Source organism: Sceloporus occidentalis, unplaced genomic scaffold, assembly GCF_023333645.1.
Source record: "Sceloporus occidentalis isolate IW3139 unplaced genomic scaffold, rSceOcc1.0.p SCAF_34, whole genome shotgun sequence".
NCBI lineage: Eukaryota > Metazoa > Chordata > Lepidosauria > Squamata > Phrynosomatidae > Sceloporus > Sceloporus occidentalis.
In genome coordinates this window covers 1480866-1495000 of record NW_028317014.1, presented here as the reverse complement: position 1 = coordinate 1495000, position 14135 = coordinate 1480866, and the positions used below count along the sequence as shown (strand labels likewise).

The 14135-nt window shown below is 39.3% G+C and overlaps 1 protein-coding gene across 1 annotated transcript in view; it reads left to right on the top strand.

The window, feature by feature from the left end:
* The window catches only part of LOC149298128 (GRB2-associated-binding protein 3-like), a 58623-nt gene that overhangs the window by 32857 nt on the left and 11631 nt on the right, over positions 1 to 14135 (top strand). The window contains exons 2-3 of the mRNA XM_089487762.1: positions 5886 to 6189; positions 13860 to 14073. Coding sequence (XP_089343888.1) covers positions 5886 to 6189; positions 13860 to 14073 — 518 coding nt within the window. The remainder of the gene's footprint in view (positions 1 to 5885; positions 6190 to 13859; positions 14074 to 14135) is intronic.

Below are 14135 nucleotides of genomic sequence, written 5' to 3'. Positions count from 1 at the left end.
CACTTAGATTTTTTTCCACAGGATAGGTGCCACTGCTGAGAAGAAACGCACTTTATATTTAGCAGCATCCCATAGGTAAAGTATTATCCCACGTGCATCGGAACATCATGAAGGCCAAAACAGTCCCCCATTATTATTAATTTTAACACATTTAGATTGGAGGAAATTGAAAGGGTTTTTTTTAAAAATGTATAATTCTACTAGGAGAGATATATAATGTGTTGGAAATGTTAAGAGCTTTTTCTTACATTTGTTAAAATCAGAAAGCCCAACTCCTATCAATCCTGTGACTGACCCCACAACGCTGATTATAAAATCATGGCGTATTAGGTGTGTCACATAGGCCAAGCTTTTTGTGATGCACCTTGTGCATGACAGGCTGAAGAAGGATTAAAAATCTGCATCGCTATAGAACCAGAGTCGTGCCCTAAGCAAGGTACTGCAAGGGTACTGGAAGATCGCCGCTTGGGACACTCCTATATTGGCAATTTGCCAGATATAATGTCCTTTTGTCTGATACAATGGTTTAGCCTGATCATTTTTTGTATATTCAGACCCTGAAAGGCTTTGCACACTTCAACAGCTGAACACTATGACATGTCAACTAACATATTGTGTAGGTAATCCAAAAAGAGAGTGCCACTTCCTTTCCTTGAAGCACCTTGTATATTTCGACCACTTCCTTTGTATTCAGCTGTGAGCTCCTTAAGCCATAGGGCATAGATATGTTCTCCTTATTTCTCCATTATATATACCGTATTGGCTCGGATATAGGCCGCACCCGCATATAGGCCGCACCCTAAAAGTTAGGTGCTTTTTTAATGAAAAAAGTTTCTGCCCCCCCCGAGATATGCTGCCACTCTATCCCCCCCCCCCCGAGATACGCTGCCACTCTACCCCCCCGAGATATGCTGCCACTCTGTCCCCAATATGTCCCCCCCCACCAGACTTACTGGTGCAGACTCCAAGGGGTCTTGCGGGGCCGGCGGGGGACATCTACACATAACACGTATTCAACTTCCGGTGCCGGGACTTCCGCCGTGGGAAGTCCCGGCAAGGAAGATTGTTCACGCAGACGTTCACCGGCAGCGGCGATGCGAGCATGAACAACCTCCGCTGCCGGCAAGTCTGCAAGATGTGCTTTAAAAATCTCCCTTGCCGGGACTCCCCCCTGTGGGAATTCCCGGCAAGGGAGATTGTTAAAGCACATTGTGCAGACGTGCCGGCAGCGGAGGCTGTTTGCGCGCATCGCCACTGCCGGTGAACGTCTACGCAATGCACTTGGACAATCTCCCGTGCCGGCACTCCCCCCGTGGGAAGTGCTGGCAGGGGAGGCTGTTTGAGCGTATCCGAGAGTAGGATGCAGGTCCCCTGCACCGCTGCGGGGGATCTGTATCCTAACCCTGCTGCCTGCCCGGCGACAGGAACTGCATGTCCCAGGCGTCGGGCGCTAGACCCCGGATATAGGCCGCACCCCCACTTTAAAGACTTAAAGTGGGGGGGAAAAGTGCGGCCTATATTCGAGCCAATACGGTATATATCACACACACACACTTTCTATGGGCTTAAACATGGATCTTGGAGTTGTTCCATAAATGCTCTTAGCCCTGTCGAAATGTGGATCTGTATTTCCTTAGAAGCAGCTGTGTAGATTTCTGCCCAGAACTTCCAATTATATTATAAGATATACTAAGTTCTACTGTAATTGCTGTGGCCTTTTCAACAATGATTACCATTGGCTCTTTATTCCCAGGGTGGAGGGAACAGGGAGTAAAACACAATGAGTTTGCTTAATATGACATTTTAAATTAAATTATATTTTTTCTTTTCCAAAGAAATGGCTCGACAACATCATAATGCTTCCTCTTAAGGGTCTTCCTCCTGAAGGTCCTGGGCAAGGCTGAACATGGTGATCTGCCCCTAGACATGAAACAGAAGGGCAGTCCACTACCTACACATGCCACCCTAGGCCGTGTTGGCTTGGGTCAATATACTCCACTGGTGGTCTGTGAACCAGAAGCCTGTAGGAGACTTGAGCATTTCATTTGGCAAGCATTTTTAATTTCCAAGAATTGTGAACGACTGACCTCAGAAAGGATAGAGTTTGCCCTGTTTAAAGCTTACCTAATGTGGGGTCCTCTTTTATTTAAATACAAATTGTGGGGACACCTCGGCCCTTCTTGCAGTAGAAACTCACTGAAGGTGGCTCTGATGATATCATTGCAAACTCATTTTATTCAATACAACCTGATAACTTGGTTCACTTTCTAGTATTTAAGTTGAGAAGTGAATCTTCAAGAAATACCGCTATAGAGTGCAGCTACTTTTGGTGGGTAAGGTGAAGAAAACTTTAAAAAATGCTAAATAAAATCCTGAGTATAATGAAGTATTCAAAATTCTAGAGAGGTACTATTTTAGTTAAAATTAAAAAAAGGAAAAGGGATTTCCCTGATGATTAAACATGGAATACATATGCCAATATGTTTCATTTTGCAAATATGTTTTTCGACAAGGGTTTGACTTGTCAGACTTTTAATAATGGCATCATGTGTATATGCAAGCATTAAAATAAAGGATGTAGCCTTTTTATGGCCTCCCAAATCTATGAGCTTGGAAAAAACTCATTTTTCATCTGTACAGAAGATTAGCCATATTGATCATAAATAGTACCGATTTTGCTCTATCAGATTCAAAGTACTGAGACCGATATCTTAGTGCTTGTGTGTTGACTGAAAGATATTTGGATACCTTTATTTAAAGGGATGCTGAGTTGCTAGCAAAACTAGTTATAATTACTTATTATTTATCCATGTAATTATTTTAAACACCCTTATTATGACATTATGAAATCCCACAGACCACATGATTGCCTGTCATATTTTTCTCCCCAAAAGGTTATTCGTCCTGCTGTTTATATTTTTTATTTCGTGTAGCCTGTTGCTTCTTGTAAAATAATGGAAGTTTGTTAGTTGTATCACTTGGTTACTTATTAATTTATAGTTCCTCTTTCTTATAATATTTCTGGGAAGTTCTGGTAAAGTTCCCCTTGTACCTTTTTAAAAAAAAAACTTTTGTGGAGACTTTGGTAAGTTTCGTTTGCATAACTATTTTTGGTAGTCTTATACTGATACTCTTTTGTTTTGCTTTTGTCTTTCTCCAGGAAAATAGTTTAGTTATTGTTATTCAGTAATAGTGTTGCTGTGATGATTCGTGTTGTTTAACCCTTTCAGTCCCAGGGGTTTTTGGTACCTCAAAGACCGGAGCAATTTTGCCATTTTCGCCGTATGTCGGTTTAGCGATTGTTCCCCTTTCCTGCGAATAGTGTACCCATGTAAACTATATATTGTTTTTTCAAGGAAAGGGGGCTTTCTTTTGATACCATAGTTAGATAATTAGCTGAAAATTTAGGATGAGAAATTTAGTAAAAACAAGCAAAAATTATTTTAAAAGATACGAAAAAAAATGTTAAATATATTTTCCCCTCTGAATCCTCACAAAATTAGATAAAGTGACGGAAAATCCCCTCCAAGTTTATCAAGTCAGATGTCCTGATTTCAGAAATACTAATTTATATAGAATTTCCATACTTTCCCAGCACTTATGGGGAACATACTATAAGGTGTACATTAGTTGTATAATTTTTACATTAGGTGTGATGGGATTGCAACTCTAATTTTAAAGAAATCAACCAAAAATACCCACAAAAGTATATATTTCTGTAAAGCAGATGACCCAGACTATCTGGGCACTCTTCATGCAGCTATTTGGCCACCAATCACTGTCAAAGGTGGCTGCAGAAATAATTTCCTGCGCTTTTTTTTTTCCTCCACAGGTTATGTGCTATGGCAGAGAAACCCGGCCAAAATTGTTTAGCTGCATCTCCTGATTACGGAAGTTTAACGGCGTTCGCGCTGGAAGCTGTTACAGGAGATCGTGCAGCAGAAAGCTAGCGATGCTGGCTTCTGGTGACAGTAGGGAGTCCACCCTGTCAAATGACAGCCTGATCTCCCATGTAAGAAGGTCAGGACGTACCATCCACTGCAAAAGTGTTATTTACGTTAAGCATCTGAAACTTTTTCAGAATCTGTTTCCTAAAAGGAAATAACAAATACTGTAGGGTTTGAGAAACATTAACAATTTACTAACAGGGCAGAATTTAACAATTCCCTGCTTGACTTGCTCATAATATTAAGCCTTTGATTAAATAAGATTTGGAGGTTTGTAGTTTTAAATAACACTGAGAAATATGTCCTCCATAGACTATACAGAATTTTCTCTTGCCTATTAAGACAGGGGTTGACAAATTTGGTTTGGATCTAGGAGCCTACAGGTGTGAGTTGCATGGTGTGACGCCCTGGGTGCCTCACAGCACCACTACACCACATTCATAATGGCAGCCCTGCAAAATCCTGGGGGCCAGTAAATGGTTTCTAGTCCCCATGGGGACCTGGCGTCCAGGGTTTGTCGAGCCCTGTAGGAAATATGTCTTTACATAAAAAGTTTGGGGAGGGTAACTAGGTAACTCCCTCATGACTAATGGAGAAGCATTAGAGGAAGGTGATTAATGTCACACTACCAGTCACTTATGATGTAAGTGAAGTGTGGCCCATTCTTCTTGTTTTAATTCAGCCACATTGGAGGGTTTTTGAACATGAAGTGCTATTTAAGGTCACAGCATCTCAATCGCTTTCAAGTCAGGACTTTGAATGGGCCGCTCCAAAACCTTTATTTTGTTTCTTTTGAGTCATTCAGAGGTGGACTTTCTTTGTGTGCTTCGGATCATTGTCCTGCTGCATAACCCAACTGCGCCTGAGCTTCAGGTCACAAACTGATGGCTGGACATTCTCCTTCAGGGTTTTCTGGTAAAGAGCAAAATTCAGGCAAGTCCTGAAGCAGCCCCAGATCATCACACTACCACCACTGTGTTTGACTGTTGATATGATGTTGTTAGTGTGGAATGCTTTGTTACATTTACACCAGATGTAACTAAACATATGGCTTCCAAAAAGTTCCACTCTTGACTCCCCAGTCCACCAGTCTCGGGGTCTTCAAGATGTTTTTTGGCAAATGAGAGACAAGCCTTTCTTTTGTGACCTCCTGGGTGAGTCGCTAATGTGCTCTTTTATTTTTGGTAGGCCAGCCACTCTTGGGAAGGTTCACCACTGTTCCAACTTTTTTTCATTTCTAGATATGTATTGGTATTAGATCTAGTGTCTGTCATAAGCCAAAATCATGACAGTGTGTGTGTTTTTGAGACCACTTAACCTACTTCACTTTGCAAGACAGGTTCTACTTAATTGATGTTTAGATTCAACAGGGCAGTAATCATGCATGGGTGTGTCTAGTGAAATTGAACCCAATTGTCAATTACATTTGGTTAATTAGTTGATGTAGTAACTCAGGGGACAATTACTTTTTCACACAAGGTCAGGTAGGGTTAGTTAGCCTTTTTCTTTCTATACATGAGATCAAAATTTAAAAACAGTTTCTTGTGTTTGTTTGGATTATCTTAAAAATTAGTTTAGGTCTAAAACATTAAAGTGTAACATATATGGAAAAATACCGTAGAAGAAATTGGATAGGGGGCAAATACTTTTTCACAGCACTGAAAAAGCAGTGAAAAAGTGACATCCTTCCATTACTGCAACATATGATGGTCAATAATTCAGGTTGGTCTTATCTGGTCTTAATTGCATTGGTGTAATGGTTATTATTTCTACCCTTCCCAGAGTGCATTGAAAATGCACTTTTGTGAATTTAGAGCAGGATTGTTTTTTAACTTGCCTATATTGGTATGAGTCTTTAATTTTGCTTGTTGCCTTGCTGCTGGATGTTTAGAGTCAGTGCCACAGATGTATGATATGTTGCTCTCTGTCTCCACACAGGTATGGCGGAAGCGCTGGTTTGTGTTACGACGAGGTCGGATGAGTGGAAATCCAGATGTGTTAGAATACTACAGAAATAACCACTCCAAGAAACCCATCAGGGTCATAGATCTGAATGAATGTGAAGTACAAAAGTACATTGGTGTGAACATCATAAAAAAGGAATTCCAGAATAGCTTTGTCTTTATTGTAAAAACAAACTTCCGTACATTTTACTTGGTTGCCAGAACTGAGGAAGAAATGCAGAGATGGATCTACAACATCAGCCAGATCTGTAACTTTGGACAGCTGGAAGATGGCACAGGTAAGACAAATTCTTGAAGGATCATGATAGGGTTTTGACTATGTGTATTATATGTAATCATTTTGTGTTTGGATTTAAATACTAATATGTGTGTGCTGGAAACTCCTGAGTTCACTATGTACTTATGCATGAGAATTAACTGTAATTACTCACCAATGTGTACAGAAAATTGAATGTTTTATTTTATTTATATGTTCCAACCAGTTAGACCTTACTTAGTGGTACTCTTTCCACTCCTGTCCGGCAAAATCTGACAACCTGTTGTTTTCCAAAGTGTAATGAACATATTTAATAAGGTTTATGGATTACAATAACAGTATGTGTATTGTAAACTCAACTTGTGCATATTCTAGTGTGGGCAGTGATCTTAAAGGGGTAGTGATGGACATTGTTACGATGTTTAATATTGTATTGCAATACAATATTAAACATTGTAACAATGTCCATAGGTTTGAATGAGTACAATAAAGTACCTTCTACTTTGTATCAGCATTTTGTATAAATGAGCTATCACCCCTTAACACCTTTGAACACGAAGGAAAAGTAATTGGAGGAAATGATTGTATCCATAACATAAATATCACACAATATACCTAGCTTTAAGGCACAATGGCAAACAAGCATCAGGCCGTGTCTCAGGTGGGTTGCAACTTATAGTGCATTTAAATGTCTGTATTAATATTTTGTTGACAATCAGCTGGCAGGATTTAATACAACTTGTTTAGTCAGCCTTGTTTTGTTTTCTGGCCGTACATGCAAGCTTGGCCAAATGTAATGTTTTATGCTCTCATAGCCTAAAGACCATTGGTGCCCCCAGTGGGCTTTGTGGGAGCCTTATTGTAAAAATAGTGCGTATTAAGTAGAAAATGGGTGTAGCTTCGGCTCCATTGACCCCCTTAAGAACATGTTGCTCTAACAACATACCTAGTCTGCTTAGTGGGAGGTCTTAGATTGCATTCATAGGAGCTGGAGGCTCATATTCATAGGGGGATGAATTCACCCTGGGAAAGGGGTATCTGTTATGATGTTGTTTCAACATCAATGGTGTCCCTTTACACATTTATATTTTTTTAGATGTTGAAGCAGGAGCAGCTTGATTTCCCACTGTTCTGACTCCTGCTGATCACAGTCTAATTTGTGCTGATCACTGTGATGAGTAAGTAGGGGTCTATAGCCTTGCTTTCCTTCTTACAGTATGTGTAATCAGAAGGTAGTCAGAGATCCCTGCAAGGTCTGTGTTATAATAATGTATTTTTCCTGTCCTCAATGATTCCACAGGAATGAATTCACAGACTTCCTATAAGGCGTTTAAATCACTGTTGGCGATGCTGGCTTCTGAGTCGAGATCAAGCTGTTGATTTGAAATGCAATGTAAATGTAATTATACATCATGCGTTCTTAAGTGATGATGTATTAGGACTACTGTTATGTCCTTTAAGTGATTAAAATGGAACATAAAAGTAACACATGTAATCATAAAATAATTTTCAAGGTGGGTTCAGTTATGTTTATATGAAGTGTGACAGTTCCCCGTCCCTCCCTTTCGATAAATTACTCCTCCCTTTTGTTGAACGCTGTTTTTTTCCCTGGCAGCGTTACTAAGGGTGGGGTATGAACAAGGAAGATGATTTCAAGATAGGTTTTTCATTTGTTATGCAGGTTTTGCCATCATTAGCCTCTTTGAGATGGAATAGTTCCTTAATTTGTAATGAATTAGCAAAATTAACTTTATTGCAAATATATACATGAAACTCTGTCGCTGTTGTTTTTGGGTGTTGGGTTTGCACTCCTTTGCCTTGCCATAGATTGCTAGTTTTTGTTTTTTTAACCTTATGATATCAGTAATGACAACATACGCTAAAAACTCTAACTTTCTCATTTGGTTGGAAAATGCCTAGTACAGGGCATAGGTGAAATATGTGCTCTGTAAAGCAACATGTTATAATGACACCTTATAATTTTTGGATGACTGGTGCAATTTAAAACCTGTTCAGTAAGATAGTGACACATCGATAAACAATGATGCAATACAGTTACAAATAGGTGCTTACTAATAATCATTTGCTTACATCTCCATAAGGCCATTAAAAATGCAAGATGCAACGCAGACATTTATAGATCCTCCTGAGCATTTGTAATCCAAATAGGATTAATGGGTTTATACCAAAAATGAGGCATGAGACAGGTATGTTTGAGTGCTCTGTCTACGGTCCTTGTGAAAGAGACCCATCTTATTAGGCTGTGTTTAAAAAAAAATCTTACTCTTGATTCTGTAGTTAGAAAATGCTTATACATAATTTATTCCTCCAGCTGCTGCAATATAACATTAATGTACACCGATACTATTACCAGACTCCAAGCTGAGTGTGCTGAGGCTGCCTTGCACCCAAGGGAACATCATGCAGATCTAAACAGCCTGAAGGTTAGGTAGAGGATATCTGAACAGTGTAAGTGATCAACCACCAATTGTACTTGGTAATAAGGCCATGAATAATACAGCTTTTGCTGCCCAAAAACAAAAACTTTTGGATCCAGAGAGGTTCTAACGTACAAGCAGAATGAAAACTATTAGCAATAGTAGACATAATTGTGATGATTGTGGTCTGTGACTTTCATTATTTGATGCCTTAGAATAAGATAATGACGCCTTCCAGATCAGCGGTATTTGATTTAAATTGTTTGGATTTTTTTGTTTTGTTTTTAAACAAAAACTGTCCGCAACAGAGTCGCTCGTACAGACTTTAAAAAGTTAACCCCTAATGAAGCAACTTACCCGGCAGATCCCACTGGTCTCCCTGTTCTATCAGTTAATAAATGATAGAACAGGGAGACCAATGGCATCTGCCGGACAAGTTACGGCACCAGGAGTTTAACAGTCTGTACGAGTGACCCTATTGGTCGCCAGCAGGGGGCTCGTCTGCCATCAACCATTGGCAGACGAGCCCCCTGCTGACGACCAATAGAGTTGCTCATACAGACATTTAAACTCCTGGCGCCAGAGCTGCTGCTGTACGCGTTAACCCCGTATTAACCCCTTAACCGGAAAAAACGAAGAAAAACCGGAAACTAAGAATGTCCGCGAATATTCGCCAGAAGAGAAGACAGGAACAGGCGAATATTCGCGGAATACGAAGATTTTTTTCCCCCCGAAGACGAGCACGAAGAGCCCCCTGGTGCCCAAGTCTAGACTATACTGTATATTCACAAACTCCTTGCGAACTCTGGCGAATACTGACCCTTTAGTAGTGTATCACAAAGATCCAGTTATCGGCACACAGTGAAGCAGTGGTTTGAAGTAACTACGACCTCGTGGAGCCTGGGTCCTGGGAAAAACAGGACAGTTGGAAACTATTTATGTATGTGCATAAGAGAGATACACCATTCCATTCCACATACTAGACTTTGAGCCCACATGATGCCACATTACAGCAAAATCAGACTTTTGTGTGATGTGTAATGTGTGTGTTCTCGCCGATGCATAATGGATAGTTACTACCTATTTAGTATTACTGTAATAATTAATTGATTTAAGCAAATATTTGACTGAAATGTAACATGTTGCTATATTCCATGTTTTCCATCTCCTGCTCACTAAAATTTTGGACAATGTGTGATGCTTGCAGCCAGGTAGACGCTGATCCCACGTTGCATAAACCAAATGCTGTTATCCCGAACTTACATTGTGATCTATGTATTCGCCTAAGCAGCAGAAATTTGTTGGGCCGACTTTAGCCATTCTGCATGGAGATTTTACTTTAAATCACCTTAAAACACACAGAACACTTAACATGGTTGAAAATTTGGCATAATATTATGGTCAGGCTCACTGGTTTACGTGTGACTGATGAGCACAATAAACACTTTTAGTGGATATTTACCATGTTTTTTTGTTTTGAGTGTTTCAGTAACTATTTGCAATTTATATTGAATAATCAAACCAATCATCTATAAAATATTGTATTATTTAAATTGTAAAACTTGCAGCTCTGATGTTTAGGGCTTCACCTCCCAGAAGTACCAATATAAAATCCACACAGGGGTTTAGTTGCTATATATATAAGAAGACCTTAGTATATGGTATTTAGTCTTTGGGGAATGTGTGTAAGGACTTTCAATGTTATTAATGTACTCCAACTGCTGGGAGAATAATGCGAGGAGGACATCTGCAGCCAGACACTTCCTGACAGGACACAACTGTTCCTGCCATGTGGGCCATCTGGTGGCTCTGGAGAGAGCGAGTGCAAAAGCAAGACATGTAATGCGTTGAATTTAGCTGAGAATATTTGCTACATAACACATTGTCTACACAAACTGTGCATACATACATATACATACACATATTATCAGGTATATGTAGAGGAATTTAAAAAGACGGTACATTTAATTTTATTTGATCTTTAAAGGGACTGTATATATCATTTTATTAGTCATATTTGTTTGCATTTTACTGCAAGCAAGTCGAGGTGAGCCTTCGGTCTCAATTCTGTGTCCCCTAGCTGTCTCTACTGACATTTAGGCTAGGTTTCCACTTGGGTTTTTGTCCTGCGTTTTTTTTCTTGATGAAAAACGCCAAGAAAACTGCCACTGCATTTTCCTGCGTTTTGGCGTTTTTTTTCTGGAGTTTTTTCTGGCGTTTTAGCCTTTCTGTGGAAATTGCTTTTTTTGACCTTAGGCAGTTTTTCCAGCCTTTACAAGTTAGAAGTTTCACCCAGCTAAAAGGGATTAGGATAAATGGCAAGTATCTGCCCCCTGATGTCATTCACTTGGTAGAGTTCTACTTAAACGCCCCGGCGGACCCTTTTGTCACTTTTCTGTGGTTTGTAAGGCAGGCTTTATTCCGAATGTCTGCTCCTCTAGGAAGATTGGCCCCAAATGATGGTGCAAATTGTTTGCTGTTGCTTTTGGCACGCAGGATCCAGTTGATGCGTCGCGTATGTTTGTTTGTAATGGCATGTTTGTTCCAAATGGTGTAGAATTCAATATGAACTTTGTTTTGTGTGAAACTGTTTGTTTCCAGCCTATTTCTCGTAGGACACATAGATACTGGGTCCATCCTCTGCATTGTAACTGTGGAAAAAACGCCATAAAAAACACCAAGGCAATAAACCCACATGGCTTTTTCATGGCATTTTTTCTCTCCCATAGACTTCTATTGGAGAAAAACGCCAAGATTTCCTTGCAAAAAACGCCAGTGTCAACATGCTGTGATTCTGAAAAACTGCCACAGAGCCCAAAAAAAAGCAGAAAAACGCCAAAGAGGACTGAAAAAACGCCAAACAAAAAAACGGCAAGTGGATATGGCATTCTGCGATTTCCTATTGAAGAACAGCTAACATCTGGCTGCTGCGTTTTTTCACTTAAAAAACGCCAGGTGGCGCTATTGGCGTTTTTATGGGCGTTTTTAGCTAAAAAAAAAACAAGTGGAAACCTAGCCTTAAGATGGAATAGTAGTGTTCAGCTAACATACATGTTAACTGCAGCTCCAAATGATTGATTAAGCATACATAAGTATGCTTCCTGCTTTCACAATATCCAGGTAGGGGAGGAGGTAATTGAAACAGAAGGTCTCAAATTCTAACTGTAATAGCTGTTGAATACCAAATGCATTTTAATTGAAATAGGGCTGTAGTCGCCCTTTAACATGCTGGCTTCTAACTGTGTGGAGATGCAAAGCTAGGGTATCGGAAATAGGTTGTATGAGACAATGTTTCTTTGAGCCATTAGATGCACTTGTTTCACACAAGATCCGATGTAAGTACAAGTGTAATGGTCTGTTTGGGTCTAGCATCAGTCATAAGCCAAAATGGATTATAAATCCACATTAGCTGGCTGGTTTTCTGTTTGGATGCAAATAAAATGTATTGGAAAGTAACAGCGGGGCAAAGTGACTGTGACAAGGCTTCTTGAAATTATTGGAAACTATGTTCTTCTATTTAGATATCCACGACAAGGCCTGTTACTAACTTCTGTGCACAAACATAGTTTACAAATGCATGGTATCTTTGGCCTCTCGGATGGGGTAACAAGATGGCTCCTTTAAACAGGGGGAACAGGACTGCAGTAAAACAGGGCTGACCTGTATGATTTATTTTCTTTGGGGGGGTAAATGTGACTTTAAGAGGCCTTAGCTGCAATTTTGTAGATTTGTGTGTGTTTAAGTAAATGTGTGTGTGTATATGTATATGTATGTATGTGTGTGTGTGTATATATATATATATATATATATATATATTTGGTTGGGTGTCATGTATATGTAAAAGGACCCCTTTTGTCAAGCAATAGCTCTGTGCAACAATTAGATTTTTTAAAAAAAATGGCGTACATGGAGTAAACACTCCTCCTGTTCACCCTTCTAATATAAAAACAAAGTGCTCCACAGGCAGACAGCATCAGGGTGCGTGTGTCTCTGCAGTCTAAATAAAGCAAAATATGAGGACTTATTTATTACAGTGTAAAACTGTAGGAATTTTGAGCCTTAAGTTTGCCAAAATCTGTGTTTTTTCCATGCTTGTAAACTGCTTGAACTGTATAGCTCAAAGGAAATAGAGGGATTCGAATGGGAAAAAAAAAACCCAGCTACTTTAACTGTGGATGAAAATGTCATAGACCCCAGATGAACAAAGAATGTAATTCAGAGAAATCCCTAAAGGCATTGTGCATGTAAAGATGATTACTCTTTAATACCAAAAAAGTGATGCTCAGTTTAGGGAAAGAGAACCCCCCCTGCTATTATGTAATGGTTGTTGTTATAACATCTTACATATAGTGCTAACTTTGTAAGACTTCATATAGTCCGACACTTTTTTTGTCTATCTTTAAAAACCACAATTGTGCAAACTTTTAAAATTGATGCAGCCTTCATGGCAACCAATAGAACCATCCAATAAAATCATATTCTGTTGGTCACTATGGTGGCTAAACCATCAGTGGTTGGAAAGCATTTCCAACAAACCCCAGGGTCAGTCCCGAAGCTGAGTCCCAAGTATACCTTCTGAACACATCATCTGCAGGGCATTTAGCTGGGGAGGAATATGCATATGGGAGGAATTCTACATTTTGCAAGAGGGACAACACAAACATTTTAAAGGGGCTACACAGTTGTCATACACATTAAAGTGCATATGATGGCTGGATTGTCCCTTTAAGCAAGTGTATCTTAGCAATTCTTGTTTATATATATATATATATATATATATATATATATATATATATATATATATATATATATATATATATATATATATATATATATACCAACGTTACAATTTTACTTTATACTACAGAAAAAGTGGTAAGTATGGGGAATAGCTTCCCAGTTGAAGTAGTACAAGCAAACTATAAATGATTTCTAGAAGGTATTGTCGGTTGCAATCAATAAATAGTTAAAAACTCTTTCTATATAGGCAGGGAAGATGAGCCAGTTGGCTCTTTCTGCCTTCACAATTTGTTTGTGTGAGTTATCTACAAACCATTGTAGATCTTCAAATTATTATGTCAACAGTCTTTTTTTTGGCCCAGGTCCCTGGTTGTGTTTATCAGTGTTCTTAGGAAATATAAACACCTGGTACAACTTGGACTCCAGTGTGTCCTGCCTCGATACTTAATAAATGGTATGTGTATAGACTCCAGACATGTAAATATGCTAACACTGGGATTATTCTTTTAAACAGATTCCGTCGAAAGCTTTTCTCATACCAACTCTTCTGTCCAAGCGTCCCCAGCAGTATCTACTCACACATCAAGAATCACCGATCCGTCCTACTCTGTGGACAGTGCTTCTGCAGATACCCCGACAGAAGAGAACCGAAGTGAATCAGAATCCTTATTCATTCCAGACTATCTGTTTTTATCAAACTGTGAAAGTGGGAAGCTCAATAATGCCAGGTATGTGGAACAGACAGTCAGTGTAAACACTAGCAACCAAATGATAAATAAAACACATTTTT